Source organism: Mauremys reevesii, linkage group 6, assembly GCF_016161935.1.
Source record: "Mauremys reevesii isolate NIE-2019 linkage group 6, ASM1616193v1, whole genome shotgun sequence".
NCBI lineage: Eukaryota > Metazoa > Chordata > Testudines > Geoemydidae > Mauremys > Mauremys reevesii.
The window spans coordinates 57,032,911-57,055,449 of NC_052628.1; the positions used below are offsets into that span (position 1 = coordinate 57,032,911).

A 22,539-nucleotide genomic window follows, 5' to 3' on the forward strand; every position below is an offset into this window, starting at 1 on the left:
ACATCTGTCGAGCGGCCACCTGGTCTTCGGTCCACACCTTCGCCTCCCACTACGCGTTGGTGCAACAATCTCGAGACGACGCAGCCTTCGGCTCCGCGGTATTATACTCCGCCACGTCTCACTCCGACCCCACCGCCTAGGTAAGGCTTGGGAATCACCTAACTGGAATGCATAGGAGCAATCACTCGAAGAAGAAAAGACGGTTACTCACCTGTAGTAACTGTTGTTCTTCGAGATGTGTTGCTCCTATCCATTCCAGACCCGCCCTCCTTCCCCACTGTCGGAGTAGCCGGCAAGAAGGAACTGGGGAGCGGACAGGCCGGCTGAGGTATATAATGGGCGCCATAGTGGCGCCACTCCAGGGGGCGCCAGCCGGCCCGCCGGGGTTGCTAGGGTAAAAAGTTCCGAGATGCCGTGCACGCGCTGGAATAACTGGGTATGATTGCACATAAATACACACCTGCTTAGCCTGTTATGATTGCACATAAATACACACCTAACTGGAATGGATAGGAGCAACACATCTCGAAGAACAACAGTTACTACAGGTGAGTAACCGTCTTTTCCAAGCTGCTGGTGGGAAACTATCATATAGGGACTGAACAGCGTATCTATGAGTAGAGTAGGCTGATCAGCTACTGAGGTATCCCTGGAAAATATGCCCTTCCTTGAAATGTGAATACCTATCTGGAGTTCCTGCTCCAGGAACATTTTGCAACTATTAGTACCTGGGACTGGGTCAGAATTCATGAGGGAATCAACATGATGCTGTGCTAGCTTAGCCTGTTATGATTGCACATAAATACACAGAACTCCACAGCCATCCTCCTAACCTCTCTCTCTCTTCCCCACGCCCCTGACATCCGGCACATTTCTGAACAAAATTTCAAACACCCCTTTCATATTTGGGACAAATGATTCATGTGTGGACTGCATGAACCACCTTTAACTAAAATGGACTAGATTTGTAAATGGAACACGTGACTACCTCCTCCCAACACAGCTAACTGTCTCCAAGCAGTTTGTTACACCACTGAGTATTACAGAGCAGCATAATTACAAGCATGGCAATGTAACGTTGTTATTGGCAAAAATCTGTGCCTTTTCAGTAAAAATTCACTTTCAAGGTGTCTTTTACTGTTTGAGTTTCCCAGTTGCCACTTTGAACTCAATTTGGTGGGGAGGAGAGGGAGACAAGCCACCATTGGCAGATTCATGCTACTAGCCCAGGCTTATAATATTTTTTTGCATTGATTCATAGAATGGAAATCCCTCCCATTCCTATATTAATGAACGTTAAAATGGAGCCAGAAACTTACCAGGCTCTGGGATGGCTTCTGTCCCTTCCATGTCTATGGCAGGCTGTATGACAGGCTGTTCTTCAGGGAATTATCAAAAAGCTCCTCCAAGTATGGCCCCAACGATGTGCTGCTATTCCTTCTGCAAAGCCTTGCTTGAGACTGGTTTCAGCGACAGAGTCACTTCAATGTCCTCACTCGTGCCTGATTCTAGCTTTCGTCAGCTCTCATGCTGGAATCTGGGGCCAGTAGGGCTGAGCAGGTCATCATGCACCACTGTTGACTCTGCACTCGGTAGAGTGCCCAGCACCCGATCAAATTCCTCATAAAACAGGCTTGTCGGCAAGTTGCCCAAGATGCAGTTCAGGTCTCTGGTTTTCCTGTTCTCAGTCTTGAGCTGCTTAATCCACTCCCTGCATTGGTCACTGGTCCGGTAAATTTGCAAAGCTGCCAGCTTCTTTGCTATTTGCTGCTATGCGTGGTCATTCCAGGTACTCTTACTCACTAAAGTCCATTGTTTAGCTGGCCTCATACCAGAGATTTACCAAAATCTAGATGCACTTCCATCACTGTGAAGCTGCTGTGCAGTCATCTTTGTGAACACAGAAGGGTCTGGTGTTTTTGAAGCTTGTTGTTCAGAAGGCAATAGATGGGTTAAATGCTGACTCACCGAGCTGCTGCACTACACCAAGGAAGGTTGGTTCTGTTTCCTTGCAGTATTTGGCAATTCTTGTAATAGAGAGGACAAGGAAAGTTGGCCTATGTTATTGTGGGCTATGTATGTCAGACTCCTAGGAGTCGACTCAGGAGGGTGGGGTGCGTCTACAGTGCAGAGCAATAGGGCTTGAACCCTGGGTCTTGGCTTGACTGGGACTTGGACCCTCCATCCCACAAGGTCCTAGGACCCTAGGTCCAAGACCAAGTCTGAGAGATTTGTATACAGAGGAAGAGGGGGCTGGGCTTAACCCTGAGTCTGAGCCCAGGCTTATGCTGCAGTGTAGACATATACCTTCAGTAACTTTCTCTTGTGAATCCATGTTGAAGTTTGTGGGCAGGTTTTCCTTAGGTTGGTGTCTTCGTGTCTTCTCTGTTTTTCTTAGTTGTCTGTGGTAGCTTGCTTGTAGAGATGGACAGAATGAGTTATGTTGAGTGCTGTGTTTGAGCAGGGTAGGAGAGGGCATGTGAGATGAGTGCTCACTTTGGAGTTTTTACACTTCTCCTACTTTCATGAGATCGGAGGAAAATATGCTACCTTCAGGCTTGTTTAGAATCAGAATTAGCTGTGGTCCTTTCATTGGCTCGGTATCTTTATGGGTTGTCCTTAGGAGCATCTTTTTAAGAATATGTAGTTTGTTAATTATATACGAATTGGGGTTGTAATTCTTTCTTGACAGTTATATTTCACTTGTCTTTGACAGGAGATTCTTAGAACATCTTTAAATTTAATGTTTTAGATCTCTGTTCGGTCCATTTTCTGAGAGTGTTTTCAGTTTCATTAGGGTTTAACAGGAAACCAAATTCTGCCTCCAAAAAGTCCAAGCACTCCTATGCTTTTATATAAACGTTTTTTAGTTTGCAAAAGTTTTTTTTTAATATTAAATAATTCTTAGAGAGGCTTTAACTTAAATAGTTGCTTCTTCAAAACCATTTTTGGCGAGACGATGATTCTTGTCTTCCTGAGTTGGTTGAGGGAACTGCTGGAGCACTGTAATTATTTTCCCATTAATATAAATATTCTATACTCAAATAGCTTCCTGTATTGGTAATCAGTTTAATTCAGGTTGGTACATAAGTATATCATTTATAAAACAATGATATTAGGAATACTAGGAGCTTTGCTTTTAGCTAATATTTGCAAGTATGCATTTCACAAAGGAGTTTGCCATTTCAACATTTAAGAATCACTCAGATTTACAAAGCCATCGTTTATTTTTAAATACCAAAATCATTATTGATAAAAGGTCTCTTCATCATGTGTAAGATTCTTGCCTTCAATTATATGCTAAAACTGCTCATCAAAATAGTTCACTAAACTGCAAAAGGACTATGTAAAAATGCAAGGGTTAAAAATATTTAGGAAGCAGAGTAGAGTTGTACAATAGCAGTATAGATTATTTTAATACTTTTGTTTGAAGTTTTCTATTATGTTTAATAAGTAGGAGCTATATAGTTGCACAGTGATTGTTACCACGCATGATAGAAATTACTATATTTAATGTGGAAGTTAACTGAGACTTTTTATACACATACTTTTTAATTAAATTATATATCACTACTAGGATCCAGTATCACACTTGCTATTTTTTGGCAATTTTCATTTAAAATAATTTCATGCATTTTCATAGGCATTACTTATAGTGGGTTAGGATATCATTTTCTTTAATATAGCATTGAAGCATTCGCTTCAAATCATTAACTAAACAGAAGTGCTTAGTTTATGCAAATGTTGTTCTATCACGTCAGCCAACTGAACGTATGCCAGTCCTGCCAGCTGACATCATAGCAGTAAATTTCATTGTCAAGAATCTGAGAATACAGTAGGCTTTCCTTGGCAGTGGACAGAGGTGAGATACTTAATTGTGGAGGAGTTGTAGCTGCAATTTGTGCATCTGCCAAATTGCGCTGCAGCTCTTTGCTATCTGTTTTGTAGAACACCATTAACATATGCTCTATAAGCAGGTTTCTGGAACAGTGCCAAAAGAGGCTCCATGTGGTCTCTGCTCTAGATTAAATCCCTGGAGTGGTGAGAAAGCTGGCCAATCAGCACCTTTTCCCCCACTCCAACTGGCCAGTGGGCACTAGAGACTCCAAGGGGAGGTGAGAGTAGCTACCTGGTGGCCCTCATCAGTGAGAGTCTTCTTCCCTCCCTCACTGCTGGGGCGGTCCCCTTTCATTGCTGGCCCTATCAATTTAGGCAGGTGTGTGGCATTTTGCTCTATAAGCAGCTGTTATCCCCTCTTACACTTCAAGATACCTGCAACCTTTGCCAGAAAGAAAAATCAGGGAACAAGTAGGATGGAGAGGTGGCTGAGGAACAGGAGAAAGACTCCAAATATCTGGCTCTATTCCTAGACTACTTATGTGACCTTGGGCAAATCACTTAATCTTTCTGCAGTAATTCTGCTTATCTCAGTGGTCCACAAACTATGGGGTGCATCCCCTAAGGGCCTGGGCCCCTCAGGAGGAACATTGAGGGGGAAGGGGACACACAGCAGGGCCTGGGCCAGCCCCCACAGTGGGCAGAGAGGGAGCGGCATACAGACAGATTCTATTAATGGTAAGAGGGGGTGTGACTGGAAAAGTTTGCACACCACTGGGTCTTAAAAGTGAATTATAACAAAACAAATTTAATTTCTGTTAATGTCTCCTGCTTTCTATTCCTGACTCTCTTAGAAATGTTTAAAATATTTTTTTTATCTATGTAATAAAATATGCGTAACAGGTGGGGAAAAAGTGTGCCACTCTTTTTTTACCCTTCCCCTGCCCAACTAATACTTCCTCAATTCTACCTTCCTCACTCTTTTTTTAATAAAATTTCTCACTCCATCTTAAGTATTAGGTTTTTCTTCATTTTACTGTGTTCTAAGTGGAGACTGTCCCTGTGTGTTTAGATATATGGAGTGTGTGTGTGTTGGTTTAGAGATACCTTAAGTCTGATTGGTCCCATAGTCTCTATTATTCTTTCATAAATCTCCATCTGATTTATGAAACTCGTTTTTTCTCAGTCATTGGTGCTTTCCAGTTCTGCTAAGAGAATTGTTTTTAATATTAATTTGATCCTCAACCAGACTTTGGTCTCAGAGAATTACCAGCAGTATTAAGAAAGTTCCCCATTCCAAAATGCTAGTAGGCAGAGTTTGCCTGTCTCCTGCACTTGTGTTCTGCGGAGCAAAGGACCTCCTTACATCTTCACCTGTCTCTAGCAAACCCATGTCTGGTCAGTCATAATTTAGCTTTAAACTTGCATTTGATATCTTTGAAAAAAAATTTTTAATGGGCAACAAGGGAGGAAGATTTCTATAAAGTAAATAAGCAGCTTAATTGAAGTAAATGAAATCATGTGTTTAAACCCAGAGTTTACACCACCTCTTTTGTGTGTGACTTTAAGTATTGATCTCATTTTGCATATGTTTGTTTTTAAATACTGTAAAGCACTTTCTTCTGAGCGTTCAATTGACTTGTAATTAATGGCGTGTTAATCATATTAATCTACCTGCAAGAGTTAGCACCGGAGCTGGAGAAAGTAGAGTATTTGAGAAAGTTAATTGTCAGCGGAGTGGATCTTTGTTGTTGCTGTTGTTACCAACCCATTCTCTTTTTGTTTTGGTTTGGTTTTTTGGTATTTCATAAGTCTATTCTACAAATACTGCATATTCTGTTTTAGGTCTTCAAAGATGAAGTAGCTATGCTGCTAACTGGAATTCTTGGAACTGTAGTAGAATATTGGATTCTTTCTGGCTTTATGATGGACAGAAACGTGTTGCATCAAGTGGCAGATGACCTGGCAAATTACATTGCCATTTCATGTGATGGTGAGTGTCTGGGATACATTTTATATTCTTTTAAATGTTAGTCTCAGATATTAAAATCCTTATTTAAGTTTCCTGTTAAACTATTTTGCCTTTCATTATGCATGTGCAATCTCATTACATAGATATTTTAAAATATAAAAAGGGCAATGTTTGACTCTTGTGTCTACTGACTGATGCAAGGACCAAAATTTAATAGGCTTTCCTGGCAGATTTCTGCTGGACAGGTTTTGTTTTCATCAGGCTCCAAATCTTGTTGAAATCCCTCTTGAGTTGCAGAATGGGAGCTCTGCTGCAAAAGCTGTCAGCCCAGGAAGAGGCTCAGAGCCTGGGAGGTTTATTGGGGTCTCATCATACCCCATATAATAATAATAATAGGAGATATACCAATCTCCTAGAACTGGAAGGGACCTTGAAAGATCATCGAGTCCACCCCCCTGCCTTCACTAGCAGGACCAAGTACTGATTTTTGCCCTAGATCCCTAAGTGGCCCCCTCAAGGATTGAACTCACAACCCTGGGTTTAGCAGGCCAATGCTCAAACGACTGAGCTATCCCTCCCCCTATCTGCTGGGACTTCACTAGGGACATATCTGTTAGATCAGATTATTCCTTAAGCTCTTGAGACTCGGCAAACTGTACCCTCCTCAATGACCAAAGACTTTTTTCAACAAATTTGAAAATCACCAGAGCTAAAGGCCCAGGGTTCTACTCCCTCTATTTCCTAATCCCAAAAGACAATGGCAGTCTCAGGCCAATTCTGGACCTATGAAACCACAACGAATTCATGAAGAAGCTGAAGTTCTGCATGGTCTCCTTGCCTCCATTATTCTCCTTCCTTGGACCGAGGGGACTGGTATGCTGCCCTTGACTTTAAAGGACACTTATTTCCACATTGCAATCTTTCAGGGACACAGAAGGTTCCTCAGATTTGTCATGAACCATATGCACTACCAATTTAGGGTGCTCGCGTTCAGTCTCTCGGCGGCCCCTCAGGTGTTCATGAAGTGCATGTCATTGTACCCTTCCTGGTCAGCGGTTGGTCCAGACTTCAGGTAGAGGCAGATGTGAGACTAATACTGTCAACCTTCTAGTACTTAAGTCTGCTCATAAATGCGCAGAAATCCACCTTCTACCTGGTCCAGAGGATAGAATTCATCAGTACAGGCCAGAGCTTCTTTTCCAGAAGCACACTTCCAAGTAATAAAGAGGCTTATGTAAAGCCTCAGGAATCACCCTGTCACCATGGTGAGAAATTGCTTACAGCTCCTGGGCCACGTTGGTATCTTGTACCTCTGTGATTCAGCACGTGAGATTTTGTCTCAGACCCCCCCAAGCATGGCTGGCCTTGGTATATTTGCCAAGTTGACATAATCTAAACTCAGTTACAGTTTCCTACATTGGTGATTACCTCCCTCGAATGGTGGCTAGTCCTGCTAGCAGTGTGTGCAGGAGTCCCTTTCTCAAGACCTCAACCATCAGTGTCCCTTGTCACAGACATGTTGGCAATGTGATGGGGAGCTCACTTGGGGTCCCTCAGGACTCAGGAACTTTGGTCTCCAGAAGAGTTTTTGTTATACATCAACATCAGGGAGCTTAGGGCAGTTTACCTGGTCTGCCAAGCATTCCTACCCCACATAACGGGCCGGTGCTTGTCAGTCCTTACAAACAACAGCCATGCTCTATATCAACAGGCAAGATGGAGTACACTCCTCTCACCTTTGCCAGGAGTCACTGTGCTTATGGGAATTTTTCATAGGAGGCCTCGAGGTGAATAGAGTGGGCTATCTGCCAGGTTCTCAGAATGAACTAGCTGATCATTTCAGCAGGGTCTTCTCCAACCATTGTGAGTGGTCCATCTGCCCAAGTCATCTTTCAGAAGTGGGGAGTGCCCCAAATAGATCTTTGAAACAATGCACAACAAGAAGCAGGGCTGGCTCCAGGCACCAGCATAGCAAGCAGGTACCTGGGATGGCCAATGAAGGGTGTGGGCAGCACGGTCAGCGGCAATTCTGTGGTGGGGCCGTTGCTCCTTCTCCCAGCGAAGGACCTGCCACTGAATTGCCGCCGATCACAGCTTTTATTTTTTTTTGTGCTTGTGGCAGCAAAAATGCTAGAGCTGGCCCTGACAAGAAGTGTCTCCAATTCTGCTCTTTCCTGGGCCACTGTCCAGGATCTTTGACAGGCGCTTTCCTCTTGCCTTGGACAGGTCATCTGTTCTACTCATTTCCACCCATTCCTCTCATACACAAGGCCTGCTGAGGATCAGACAGGCAGAGTGCGAGTCGTTTTGATAGTTCTGGCCTGGCCATGACAGCACTGGCTCATTACACTCCTGAACCTGCCAGTGGAAACACCAACCCAGACCTGATATCCCAGGACTCTGGTCGCCTGCATCACCTGAACCTTGATTCCCTTCATCTTACAGCCTGGAAGCTCCATGGCTGAACCCCTCGGCGCTCCAGACTGATTCAAGAAGTTCTTTTAGGGAGCAGAAAGCCATCCACTAGAGCTATGTACCTGGAAAAGTGAGACAGGATTCTCTATCTGGTCGGTGCAGAAAGGTCTCTCGCTCATGTGGTCATCAGTGCCCTTCATTCTGGACTATTTGCTACACCTGAAGCAGCAAGGGCTATCGGTGTCATTGATTAGAGTCCACCTGTATGCAATTTTGGGTGTCACCTGTGGGTGAAGGGCCAGTCTGTCTTTGAAAACCAATCTGCAGTCAGTTTTTCAAGGGTTCGACAGACTGTGCCCCCAGGTACATCAATCAATCCCACCCTGGGATCTCAACCTGGTATTGTCGAGACTCATGGGTTCTCCATTCGAGCCATTGGCAAAGTATCCTCTGCTCGACTTGTCCTGGAAGGTGGCCTTTTGGTGGCCACTACTTTAGCCAGAAGGGTCTCCTAGATTAGGGTCCTTACTGCATACATGGGATTCTTCAAGGCAAGGTCCAGCTGTATCCTCAACCAACCTTCCTCCCAAAGATGGTTTCACAGTTCCATAGTAATCAGGACATATTCCTTCTGGTCTTCTATCCGAAACCGCATGCCAACAAACAGGAGTAGAGACTTTACTCACTAGATGTCAGATGCACACTGTCCTTCTACACAGGACTAAATCATTTTGGAAAACTACTCAACTTTCTGTGGATGTTGCAGACTGGATGAAGGGTCTCCCAGTCTCAGCCCAGAGAATTTCATCGTGGATCGCTTCCTGTATCCACACATGCTACAGCCTGGCGAAGGTCCCTGCTCCAGCTCTGACCACACACACTACAAGGGCACAACCATCTTCAGCTGCATTCGTGGTATATGTCCCTATGCAGGACACCTGTAGAGTAGCAACATGGTCTTCAGTCCACACTTTTGCATCTCACTATGCCATCACTCAGCAGGCTAGAGATGAGGCTGAGTTTGGCTGAGCAGTGCTACAGTCTGCTTGTCAATGAACACCAGACCTTTCTCCTACATCTGCTTGGAAGTCACCTACATTAGAATGGACACGAGCAAGCACTCAAAGAAGAAGAAGGGTCACTAACCTTCCGTAACTGTTGTTTTTCGAGATGTGTTGCTCATGTCTATTCCAACCATCACCCCCCCCACCACCACCACCACCCCTCTGTTAAAGTTAGCTGGCAAGAAGGAACTGAGGCGGTGGTGGGTCGGCAAGACCCTTTATACCATCACTATGAAAGCGTGACTCCAGGGGGCACCAGAGCTGACCTGACTGATACCATTGAGAGAGAAACTTTCTGGTGGCAGTGCTCGGAGCAAATACACACCTACATTGGAATGGACATGAGCAACACACCTCGAAGAACAACAGTTAAGGAAGGTTAGTAACCATTTTATCATGGCTCTGATGAAGAATTTCAAGCAGAGAACCATCCTGCCCCAGCTCACATATCCTTATCATCCCCAGATAAAGCTGTAGTTTTAAAGACATCTAAAAGGCAAGATATTCCAGGACATGTTATATATAATGACTGCCACACTGGAGATTCCCGTGGACATAGTCCAGGAAAAAAAACACTCAAGCTCTGGAACATGATCCACACTTTTTGGTTTCTGGAAGTCTTGCAATACTCGTCATAAGGGACTTTTAGAGCTGTCTAAATTGCTCTGGCAGATGCCTCCCTCCCTCTCACCAACTTTGAAGAGAGGAGACTGCCACCAAGTTCCTTCGTAGGTTTTCTAGCAATTTTATATATACGCCATAGTGGGGTCATTAGTTGTCACTGTGGCTAATGAGAGGTCGAGACAAAGCCAATTGAAAGTGACACCAAAAGAGAAGGAACCCAAAAAATTAAATTTAGACAAAAAATTATTTCACAACAGTCCTCTAAATGAGAATTGCCAACTGCCAAGCCCTATTGGCAAATTATGATTATGTGAATTGGGAGTCTATGGTTAAATGCCCATTTCAGGACAACAGAGAAGAATTTACTCTCTCATTGCTGAAGCGCAGCATGCACATCCCTCCAATCAGCCCTTGATGCTGTGGCTCCACTCTTCAGGAATCCCTAAAGAAGTTCAAGTAAGACTTGAACATCTCCCACCTGAGGAATATGAACTCTTCAGTGCTAAAGCAGATGAGGCCTTATGCTTTCTGAAGGATTCACATGCCACAACATGATCCGTAGGGATCTATACTCCTGTACGCGGTGAAATAACTTTGCCTCTGCTGCGGTGGAGACTTGATCTTTTTCATGTTTTTTTTTCCAGACCCTCCACCCAACCCATCCTCATCCCTTTTCAAGGACTCCTCTAACACCAGCATGTTACATCAGGGTGTGCGGTCACTGCTAAACTTTGGAGCAGTAGAAGAAGTTCCTCAAGAAAGTGGTTTTACTCATTTTTTTTTTTTATTCCCAAAAAGAAAAGTGTCTGGCACTTATTCTGGGTCTGAGCCAATTAAACACTTTCATAGACTCAGACTCATAGACTTTAAGGCTAAAAGGGACTCTTGTGATCATCTAGTCTGACCTCCTCCATTGCAAACCGCATAACCTCTTCCACCTACTCCTGTAATAGGCCCATAACCACAGGCTGAGTTATTGAAGTCCTCAAATCTCAATTTAAAGACTTTGAGTTACAAAGAATCCTCCATTTACTCTAGTTCAAACCAGCAACCACCATGCCCCATGCTGCAGAGGAAGGCTAAAATCCACCAGGGTCTCTGCCAGTCTGACCTAGGAGGAAATTGCTTCCTCACTCCAAATATGGTGGTCAGTTAGAGCCTGGACATATGAGTGAGACCCACCAGTCAGATATCTTGGAAAGAATTCTTGGTAGTAACTCAGAGCCCTCCTCATCTAGTGTCATATCTGTGACTGTGGGAGACTGTGGGAGACTAACAGTCGCTGAAGGGCAATATGGCATTGTATGCAATCTCATCATAAACAAGCTCAGTCTTGAAACAAATGAGTTTTTTGCCCCCACTACTCTCCTTGAAAGTCTATTCCCAGAACTTCACTTCTCTGGTTAGAAGCCTTTTGTCTGATTTCAAGCCTACACTTATTGGTGACCAGTTTATGCTCATTTGTTCTTATGCCAACATTGACCCTAAATTTAAATGAACTCCTCTCCCTCCCTGGTGTTTATCCCTCTGATATATTTATAGACAGAAATCATATCTCCCCTGAGTATTTGATTTGATAGGCTAAAAATGGTCAAGCTCTTTAAGTCTTCTCTTGTAAAGTAGATTCTCTAATTAACCTAGTAGCCCTTCTCTGCACCTATTCCAGCTTGACTTCATCTTTTTTAAACATGGGAGACCAGAATCTATCTTCATTGCATGTAAGGGCTGTGGAAGTCTGTATATATGCTAGTCAGACCTCACCTGGATATATTAGTACATGTTTCACCAGAATTTCTGCCATCACTAAATTGATGGAAGGATCCTCTAAAAGTCTAGGAGGGAATGCCAGTCTCCACTCCATTACAATCAAAGACATTCATTACGTATGCCTCCAAACGATGATGGGGAACCCATTTGGATGACCTTCAAATAAAAGGTATGTGTACTCTTCAGGAAAAAATACTCCACATGGAAAATGTCTTGGAGCTAAGAACCATATGCTGGGTGAACACAGCTTTCTTCCTGCTTCTTGAAGGATTGACCATCAAAATGATGGCTGACAATACTACAAATATGTTTTACATAAACAAGCAGTGGGGCAGAGGGGGGAGAGCAAGATGCACCTCTCTGTGTCAGCAGGCTGTGCATCTGTGAATTTTTTGTATCAGCAAGAGCCAAGTGGGGTCATCCAACCATAGACCTATTTGCCACTAGAGAAAATGGGAGGTGTCAAAAGTTCTGCTCCAGAGGGGGCAGAGTTAGGGATGCTTGTCCAATACATTTATAGTCACATGATCCTTAGACCTGATGTAAGCTGATTCTCCAATTCCATTAATCCTGAGAGTTCTCTGGAAGCTCAGGCAGGACTCTGCTAGAATTATCCTTGTAGCTCTATCATAACTGAGACAGTTCTGGTACTCAGAGCTAAAGAATCTATTCTCCAATACAGTTCCTTCCTCAGCCAGAGGCGAAATCACAGAAGCATGGTCAAATGGTTCATCTGAATCCATGGTCCCTGCATCTCAAAGTATAGATGATGGCAGGCTGATAGTGGAAAGAGCCCGTTAATCTGAAATACAAAACATACCAATACACAGTAGACAAGACTCTGTCAGGCATACTTTATGCCACTAAATGGAAGAGATTCATGGTCTGGGCACATCAGCTCCACTTATCCCTGTCCTGGACACAGATTCCAGACATATTTTACTATCTCCTGTATTTAAAGAACTCTGGACAGTCATTGATTTCCTTGAGGTTTCACCTAATAGCCATCTCAGCTTTGCACCCTCCAATTCAGGGTTATTCTGTATTTTCACACACTAAAATGGACAGATTCCTAACTATATCCCCCAGTTAGAGAACCTCTCCCTCCCTGGGCTCTAAATGCAGTTCTTACAGGTTTATTGGACCCATCTTTCAAACAATTAACTACATGTTCTTTCTTTCCATTACAACAGTCTTTCTGGTAGCAATAATATCAGCCAGAAGAAAAGGTGATCCCATATACAATTGTTCATGAAGACAGTGTCATTGAGACTTTTTGTCAGCAGTGGTCTCTGACTTTCACTTCACTCAGGTCATCCACTTATCTATACTCCCCTCCAACCTACATTCAAATAAAGACAAGGCTAAGATCCACACTCTGTTTTCAGGTCACTCTTCTTTTACATAAAGAGGTATCCCCTAGAATATTCTTAGTTTATGGAGACACTGTTAAAGCATAGAGCATTTCAACACAGACTTTCTAACTGGCTCCCTAGCTGTATTAAGCTATCATATGAATTGCCAATTCATACCTATGAGGGTAAACACTCAGTCTGCTGTTTCTTTGAGAAATATTCGCATTCTAGAGATTTGTCGGGCAGCTGCTTGGGGCACAGTACATACATGCATCAAGCATTACTCTAAAATGGAGGACTCATGCTCTGATGCTCATTTTGATGGAGCTTTCCTGCAAACACTATTTAGATAGACTCTTAGCACCCACCTCCTGTGATCTAGGACACTGCTCTGAGTCGCCAACTGTGGAATATATAAGGACAAATACTCAAAAATTTAGCCCCTTCCCTGCGACTATGGATTCTGATAACATCTGTATTCTATATTGGCAAAAGAAGCAAGGGGTAGCCCTTCCTGTATGCCTTCAGTTGGAGGCCTGAGGTCTCTTGGGACACAATGCAGCTCCCAACGGACATTGCTGGCCAAAAGATCCAGATTCAAGTGAACTGGACATGTGTACAGAAACTAGTGTGTTTGTGTGTACACAACACATCTCAAAAAAAACCCTACCACAGTTACTGTAACGTAAATTAAATAAGTTTCCTCCTTTGCATCCTTTCTGCAGGCCCTGTCCAGCCTTGAGGATTGACAAGAAATGTCAGTCTGTCCTGATAGAAATATCTCACCTCTGAGAGCTTGAGCCTGCCCCACAAGACAAATAATCTCCTCCAGGCTCTAGTCTATATCCTTCATAGTAAGACAAGATCTGGACAAGATCAGACAGTCTTATACCTCAAGAGGCTAAACTGTTGATATAAAGCCTCTAGCTTTCACTATTGTTATCATGTCTCCAGAAGATCTTCTGACATTAGTGCACCTGGCAGAGGCTTTTTCACATATTTCAGTCAGACTATGTCATTGGGCTTTTCACCTATTGAAACTATCATTATTGTTCTAAAATAGCACCCTTCAAACAATTCTCCACTCCCCAGAATGTCCCCGGGTTGCTGATAGTAATGATAGTCTGGGTAATGAGTCTAGGGACTTCTATACCAATTTTTAGCTGTCACCACAACTTAGCCAAGAAGTCCATGGTGTTTAGACAAGCAGTTGCACAGTTCTCTTGATCTTTCCAGCAGGAAGCATCTGCTGTCCTAAAGCTGTCTCCTTTACCCAGTTTATACTGAGTTGGGTGTATCAGTTATTGAGTGGCAAGTTCTAAACAGAATGGGATATTCCTACAGTATAGTAGAGATTCTCCTAGCCTTGTGCAGGCCCTCTTATCTATCTGCCTCAGTAAGTGTTTTGACAGAATCCCCTGCTAGTACAAGATAGGAGGGTTAGCATTAGGAAATCAGCCACCCCACTTCCTCGGAATTTCTTACATGATATCCTAGATATAGGCCTCCGTGCTCTCACCATTGCATCTCCATTCTTTCAGTGAATTTTAAACAGAAACCTAAACTCAGGCTGGTTTCAGTCTCTAGTAAATACCTCAGTACCAGCAGGTTATCTTGAGGCAGCTAATTATTTAAATGAACAGTTAGAACAATCTTTTCTACCTAGAATCTGATCACAGATTCACAGACCCTTATGATCCATCTTTTCAAGCTGAAGGCATCTAGTTCCTTTCAGTAAAGACCTGTTTCCTGGCTGCAGTTACATCAGCAAGAAGAGTCTATGACAGGGGTCGGCAACCTTTCAGAAGTGCTGTGCCAAGTCTTCATTCATTCACTCTAATTTAAGGTTTTGTGTGCCAGTAATACATTTTAACGTTCTTAGAAGGTCTCTTTCTATAAGTCTATAATATATAACTAAACTAATGTTGTATGTAAAGTAAATAAGGTTTTTAAAATGTTTAAGAAGCTTCATTTAAAATTAAATAAAATGCAGAGCCCCCTAGACCGGTGGCCAGGACCCAGGCACTGTGAGTGCCACTGAAAATCAGTTCGAATGCTGCCTTTGGCACCTGTGCCATAGGTTGCCTACCCCTGGTCTATGAGATCTCTATTTAAAAGAGAAGACTTTTTTCCATAAGGGACAAGGTAGTCCTTCATAATGAAAGTTAACCGTACAGGTTCCATACTCAACAGGAAATTATTCTTCAGTTATTTTGCACAAAGCCTCAATACCTGAATGAAAATGCATGGCATGTGATAGGTCTGAGAAGAGAAGTTTCAAATCCAGCTTAGTAGAGCTGAGCAATTCATGAAAACATCTGTTTACTTTTACACTAAATGCCTGGATCTAGGTGTACTTTACAGTTGGGGGTTTCAGTGCTGTACCACTGAAGTATATTCAACCACCAATAAATTGATTCCAGAGCCAAAAAGACCTTGTCATACTAGTGTCATACTAGGAAGAGAGAGAGTCAGCCTTTACAGAAAAAGATCTGTAAAGTTATCCGCTGGTTATCTAGCAACACGTTTTATAAAGCACCACAGGCGTAACCTTCATTCCTTCTCAGAAGCTTCCTTTGGAAGAAAGGTACTCTAGCTAGTGGTCTCTAAATAATGTTATAGTACCTTTTGGGGAAAGAGGTAAGTCTTAGTGTGCTGCTTACCTCTCTCTCTCTTCCTCCCTAGCAATTTGTTGTTCTTTATTGTTCACTGAATCCCAAATTTACAAGGTAGAGGTCAGAGTCTAGAATGGAATGCTTGTTATCTGACTGCTTCCTGTCTGGAAGTGATCTCCCCAAGTCCACTCTATACTTTCTGCTCTTACACAATGTCTTTCCTGTGGCCTAGTAGAATAAGGCATTACTTTTAAGAAGAATGTTTTTAATCTACTAATAAGGATTTAGGGTAGATTATTTTCTGCATGAAACCTCTGCTTAATGCAGAAGAGAAGGGGGCTGCTGGGGAGCCAATTACTGCACTTTGATTCTCAGGGGTAGCCCTGGTCCCAGTAAAATTTATGTTGCTGCCAGGAAGCTTGTAAGTTCCACAATTGGCATAGGGTCCACTAAGGATCCTAAACCAGTGAAGGATGGGCATAGTGAAGCTCTGCTCCACAATGTCCCCTTTCCACCCTCCACACCTTCCCCACACCAGGGGAGTGGGAGGTGGTAATAACAAGGCGCAGAGCTGGCAGGTGACTTGGAGATGGGTTCAGCCCCTTTCCTCCTGCTGGATGCGAAGCTGGATCTCAGTAGAGAATCCAGCCTATAGTGTTTTCACTTTGGATGAACAGCTTTGGATGTACTCCTCTAGAGACACTGCAGGAGTAAGGCAAAATCCTGGAGCTTCACAGAAAGGTCTGAGCTGCCTGCAGGCTTCCCAAACATCTCATAATTGGGAAAAGGCAATTTCCAGAAAGGAAGTAATCCAGGAAAGGCATTTCTGTTCTAAATCCACTTGCCCTCCTCTAATGAAGATCCTTTACACAAAAACGGAGGGTACATTTACACTGCAATAAAAGACCTGTTGCAGCTGGTCCGAGTCGGCAGACTTGGGCTCATGAGGCTTAGGATGCAGGGTTATAAAATTTTTGTGTAGACATTTGGGCTTGGGATCCTGAACTCAGGATCTCAGACCCCACGAAGGCAGAGGGTCTCAGAGCCCAGGCTCCAGCCCAAGTCTGAATCTCTACACGGCAATTTTATAGCCCTGCAACCCAAGCCTCATGAATCCAAGTCAGCTGACCTGGGCTCTGAGAGTCAGTGCTGGGTTTTTGTTTTTTTATCACCGTGTAGACATACCCTCAACTTAATAAAAAACCTTGTTACTTTAACCAAATACACATTGTATACAAATGTAGCATCTAATTTATTAATTTGAGGGAGGAGGGAAAGTGTTCTAAATGCCTTCATATGGAATATGAAATTTTTCAAAACAGGTGATAAAAGATTTGGTTATAAATAATGTTGAGCATGTTTGGTGGGAGGGGAGTTAGCTCCCCTCTCCACCTTTGTTACAATCATTGGACATTTCTGATATTGAATCACATTAACATATGTGTCAGCATCATGACAGTATAACATTCATCCAGGATTTGCTACTGCACCGTGTTGCTTTTGTTACATGCCTTTTGGGCTAATGTTTCATACTTTTTTTTTTTAAATGTGGATGGTATTTATATTGTCCCATCTGAAATTCTGAAGATTATCACTAGTGTAACTTCCTTGAATAAATACTTTCCTTTTCAAAAATCTTAGCATAACTGTTATGCAGATTGTATCAGAGATAATCATTTTTAAATAAAAGACTGATTTAATATTTTAAGCAGATTCACTTTTTAAAACCTGATGAGCAGTGTCACAAAAACTATGCTTGTTAGCTACTAGATTATATGTTTTTTTTGTAAATTGGCAGTTTTAGTACACCTCTACCTCGATATAACGCTGTCCTTAGAAGCCAAAAAATCTTACCGCGTTATAGGTGAAACTGTGTTATATCGAACTTGATTTGATCCGCCAGAGCGTGCAGCCCTGCCCCTTCGGAGCGCTGCTTTATTGCGTTATATCTGAATTTGTGTTATATTGGGTGGCGTTATAACGGGGTAGAGGTGTAATTTAATTTATGGATTAGCAGTAGTAGGAAAGAAATCCATCGGGGGCATGAACTATGATTTCACCTCCATTGATAGGGCTCGTGTATTGTATCTGTCTTTTATTTTATTTTTTGTTTGTTTAATTTTTCCCCAACCTAGACTTTTCAACACAGGAATTAAAAATGTTCATTTGTTCCATACCATCTCTCTGGCTTCAAATGTTTGTTGCAGAGGCAGTCTTTAAAAATTTATGTTTACGGAGGAACATGACTATTTCTGCCGAACCTCTTTCTCTTCACAAAATAGTAAGTAGCATTTGTAGTGCTTGATACTGAACTACATTTTGGAATGTAATCTAACAGACTAATGAGATGGAATTCTGGAAACCAATAATTCTTACTTATTTGCCTTCTCCTTGTTCTACACCACAGTTAGAGGAGATATACATTGCCTGTGTGGCATTCCATCCTTGGAGAATTTAAAGCATTTAAATGAAAAATAATATTAGGATTGGGTTTATCTTGCCACAGGTCTGAGATCATAGTTCAAATATGGATATGATTTTTTTTGCTTACCAAGCAATTCTTAGTGACAACTGTCTTATTAATGTGGCAGCCTATACCATCAGATAAAGTGAAAAACATTATGAATAATCTTTTTTCATTGCAATATTAAATTCCAGGTATAGGAATATGCCCAATTTTGTCTGATAAAGTCAATACTGAAAAAAGGCAATTTTTTTTTAAGGTTATCCACTATATTCTTCACAAACACAACTTTGTTTCATGCTTCAGGGCAGCAGTGTTGCAGCTAAATATTTTCCTGTTAATGTTCTTCTGCTTCTGTCAAAGTTGCTACCTTCACATCACAATTTCTGGTGCTTGGGTAGGGAATGTCAAGAATGTCTTCAAAGGATATGTTGTAGTCAAGGCAAGGGCAGGACAGTGAGAGGAGGGGGCAGTACAGAGTGGAGCTCTATTAAAGTGGAAAATCAGCCTAAGCCCCTAAATTCTTGAGGATGGATTCAAAGTCAGACAGCTTCGCACATCTTCTATACAGAACAGTTGCCTTCAGTTTACATATGGATATAGAAGAATTCAAGATAGGTTGGAACTTTTTAATGCATTGTTCACCATAAATAGTCTTTAAGCGGAGCACTGGGGAAAGACATATGTAAGCTGACAAAACAAGCCAAGAAATGAATGTACGAGCTAGCTTTAACGTGTAATCAACACATACACAATAGAAAACTCTACTAATGTTTATATAACATAGTCAGCGTTATTAAGTCTTCATATGACAATTGCACAGTAGAGTAAATGGAAACCTTTTTTCAGTGCATAAGACAAATTCTCATTCCTTTTGCAAATTTTTCTTGGCCTCATGGAGATTCCCCTGTTCTCCCCAGGGTGGTATTAATTTCTGGCCTAATTTTGCCACCTGAACTCCTATTGAGTAGTATCTTGCTACCTAAGTAGTCCCACCTTAACTGTATAAACATTCTTAAACTTTTTTAAAGTAGTGGGTGTAGTAATGTGATTGTGGTAGGAGACTGTCTTAAGTAGAGTAAATGCAGGAAAAGATGGAGGGAAAATGAATTGTAATTTCTAATTACCAGTTAAGCAGTACTTCTTTTTTCCTAAACAAGTCATAAAAATTGTAACAAACATATTATTTTTGCAACAGGTTTGTTCCTGTTTGCCTGCTTTAGGAGAAGTAAGTATGCATGAGACTGGGGAAGTGCAGAAAGTGAAGAAAAAGAAAATAGGGCAGTGGCCTTGCCCTGAGTCTCAAAGGGCATTACTGATGCTAAATGGTGATAAGCAGAACCAAGCCAAACGGCTGCCTGATCTACCGTAAGTAATACCTATAACATCACCAGTTTTATTCTGCTTTGGGGGACAGCTTCTGACCTGACACATTTCTTGAACTTTATGTGACCTGTGTTGTTGTCTGCAAATTACTGTGACTGGCAGAAAGCTCCATTTTAAACTTGTAACACATCTGGGTAGGTTTTTTCCTCTCTCGGTTTATATGTATATTGATGCACGTTCATTTCCCTAGGGAAGCATTTTACATTAATAATGGGAAAATGTAAGTATTCACAGAATTATTTTTTTTAAGTCTGTTTACCATATAATTACTGCTTTTAACAAGTATGTACTTCGCCAAATGTTTTTAAAATACACTTAAGATTAAGTATCAGAGGGGTAGCCATGTTAGTCTGTATCCACGAAAGCTTATGCCCAAGTAAATCTATTATTCTTTAAGGTGCCACCAGACTCCTCGTTGTTTTTAATTAAGATTAAATTTCAGACTCTCTAATTCAGAAACACACATTGTATGTATGTATACTCCATACATTGTATGTATGGAGTATATAATATGTACATACATTTAATAATTTTCCCAAAAGATTAGTTTAATAAAAATATACTTGTCATTGCTTGATTTCTGTTTAGTGAACTGATCTTCAGTAAATTCCCTCCATTATCAAAGAAGTTAAGGACGAAAGCAGAAGTTGAGGTGTCAAACACCAAAGAGAATCATCACCCTTTGGATGAAGAGATGCACTTTTACAAGACTAATGTTAAAGGTATTCTGTATATCTAATTTATGATAAAAATTTCATATGGTTACAGTCAGTACTTTCAGGTTTAATACACTTGCCCTGATGAATGCTGAGCTAAAGTGATGTCCCAAACCCAAGAAATATGTCCTTGTGTATCATATTTGTTGTTTTCAACATTTATTTGAGAGAGAAATCATTTTGTACATGGTGAAATAAAGCTGCTTTCTCTATTCCCCTCCGCCCTCCCTCCCCCACACAAATATTAGCGTGTATAGCTTGTGTGAGCTCATTTCCAGTCTTGCCCATCTTACTTTGCTAATCCACCTCAACCTGTACTTGGTAGGATCAACGTCTTCTGATTTGAAAGTATAATTCAGTCTTCATCTCTTTCAGTCCTAGACATTTTGTGAACAAAGACTGAGAAGTATGCTATGTTGCATAGCTGTGTTAAGCATATGGACGGTTTTCTTCCAGGCATTGAGCCCAGACTATGAAATGCATTTGGCTTTTAGTCTTAACTATGCTGGAACCCAAGTACCTTAGAATGAAATAGCACTGCAGTAATTCACTCAAGCCTCACTTATTATACAAATTTAATAAAATGCACTTTACACAAGTCTGTACCTGGCCAGAATCACTTGCTGGAACTGTTTTTTTGGTTGTTGTTTTTTTTTAATCTGAACCTTACCTATAGTGTTTCTACTACAAATATATCTATCATGTAGACACTCAAGGGAGAACTGAAGTAAAATTGGGGGGGGGGGGGAAGCCCTCATCATTCAAGGTTTTATATTCAGTAGAGTATGTCACAAACAATGAGGGACAAAACATTCATCCCATTCTGGGATTTTTTTTTTATTTTTTTTTTTTAATTTCATCAGTAACAGAGCCAGATCGTGGATTTTAAAATTTGGTGCCCTTTCCCTTTACTGCTTCTGTAAGTAAAAATTAATGTGAATGATTGTATGCTGCTTTTATAAAGGCAAAATGAACAAGAGGAATAGGGCAGAAAACGGTCAACTCTTCATCTCACCCATCTCTCTACCAAAATCTCAAGTAGCAGCTCAATAAAAAATAAAAATTCTACTGAAAAGGACTAGTAGGGAACTGACAGTTGTACTTTAATGTGTGCAATAAATATAATAAAAAGACACTGTCTGGGCACTATTGTATAGATGGAGAAAATTAGTCTGATATATATTTCATTTCTAACCTGTTTGCTGTTGGATCTTCAGTCAGCTTGCATCAAGATTTTGCTCTGGCTTTTGTTCAGACATAATCACTTATTGAAAACAAATTTATACATACTGTAGGCCTGAAGTTCTTACCATGTATTCATTAATTGTGTCTGTTACTTCTACACAGCAGTTCAGTCTCTTGCTTTTCAGCTTTAAATGGTACCTTGCCTCTGTGGACGATTTTTTTCCCTTGTGTTTTTTTTTAAACGACTCCTTCATATCTCTCTCTCTCTCTCTCTCTGCTATGGTAGCCAAGTCAGACAGCCTATTGAGAAACAGCAAACCATCTGTTAACAGATTTGAAATTCTGAATTATACTTGAATGTGTAGAGGCACTCGTGCTTAGCCAGAAACATTCATTTGAATTAAGCTATAAATGCTGTGTAAAAAGAACCATACATTAAACGTAGGTTCATGAATAAATTTAAGGGAGGGCAACTGCATGCTAAACTTTTATTACTTGAAAACCTAGTATTTTTGCTGTTCTGTGATCATTCAGTGCTTTTATAGTGTGATTGAAGCTTTAAACCTTGAATTGGGGGGTGATAATTCCAGTGTTAAACCTTTTGCAGTACAATTTCATTGCTGGATCTGTGACGGAACAGAAGCTCTGTGTTTTGGGGGTTTTGGGGTCTTTTTTAAGATGTTTAAACAGGACAAAGGAAAATCTTACTCATTATTGAATTTTCTGGCATGCAGCCAGATCTCCTAGTTCCTAGTTGATTATTTTCTTTAGTTGCTATCTTGCCTAGTCTAGTATAATCTATTAATGTTTTATGGTAGGAGAGACAGCCCTGCATATAGCTTGCATAAGAAACAAAGTGGAGAGATTGATTCAGCTTCTCCCTTTCCCTGGAACAGACATTAATGTTAAAGGTAAGCTTGTTGATTTTCTGTACTGAACCAACATATTAAACCAAATAATTTTAGTATTTTCATTTTGAAATACAAAGTTCACTTTTTAGAAATATTAAAGAAAATCTTAATTGTTTTAATTATACGGAGTCATGACTTAAAGCACAGGTTTTATGAACAGCTAGCATGCTTGGACTTTAGTTACAAGTTTTCTATTAAGTCATATGTGAAGTCTTAAAAATTTTCCAT

General features: G+C 41.3%; 1 protein-coding gene across 3 annotated transcripts in view; it reads left to right on the plus strand.

Annotated features, from left to right (window-relative positions):
- Positions 1–22,539, plus strand: part of SLF1 (SMC5-SMC6 complex localization factor 1) — a 78,286-nt gene that overhangs the window by 50,355 nt on the left and 5,392 nt on the right. For all 3 annotated transcript variants that reach the window (XM_039545367.1, XM_039545370.1, XM_039545369.1), the window contains exons 12-16: positions 5,683–5,830; positions 17,785–17,930; positions 19,312–19,481; positions 20,088–20,221; positions 22,219–22,311. In XM_039545367.1, coding sequence (XP_039401301.1) covers positions 5,683–5,830; positions 17,785–17,930; positions 19,312–19,481; positions 20,088–20,221; positions 22,219–22,311 — 691 coding nt within the window. The remainder of the gene's footprint in view (positions 1–5,682; positions 5,831–17,784; positions 17,931–19,311; positions 19,482–20,087; positions 20,222–22,218; positions 22,312–22,539) is intronic.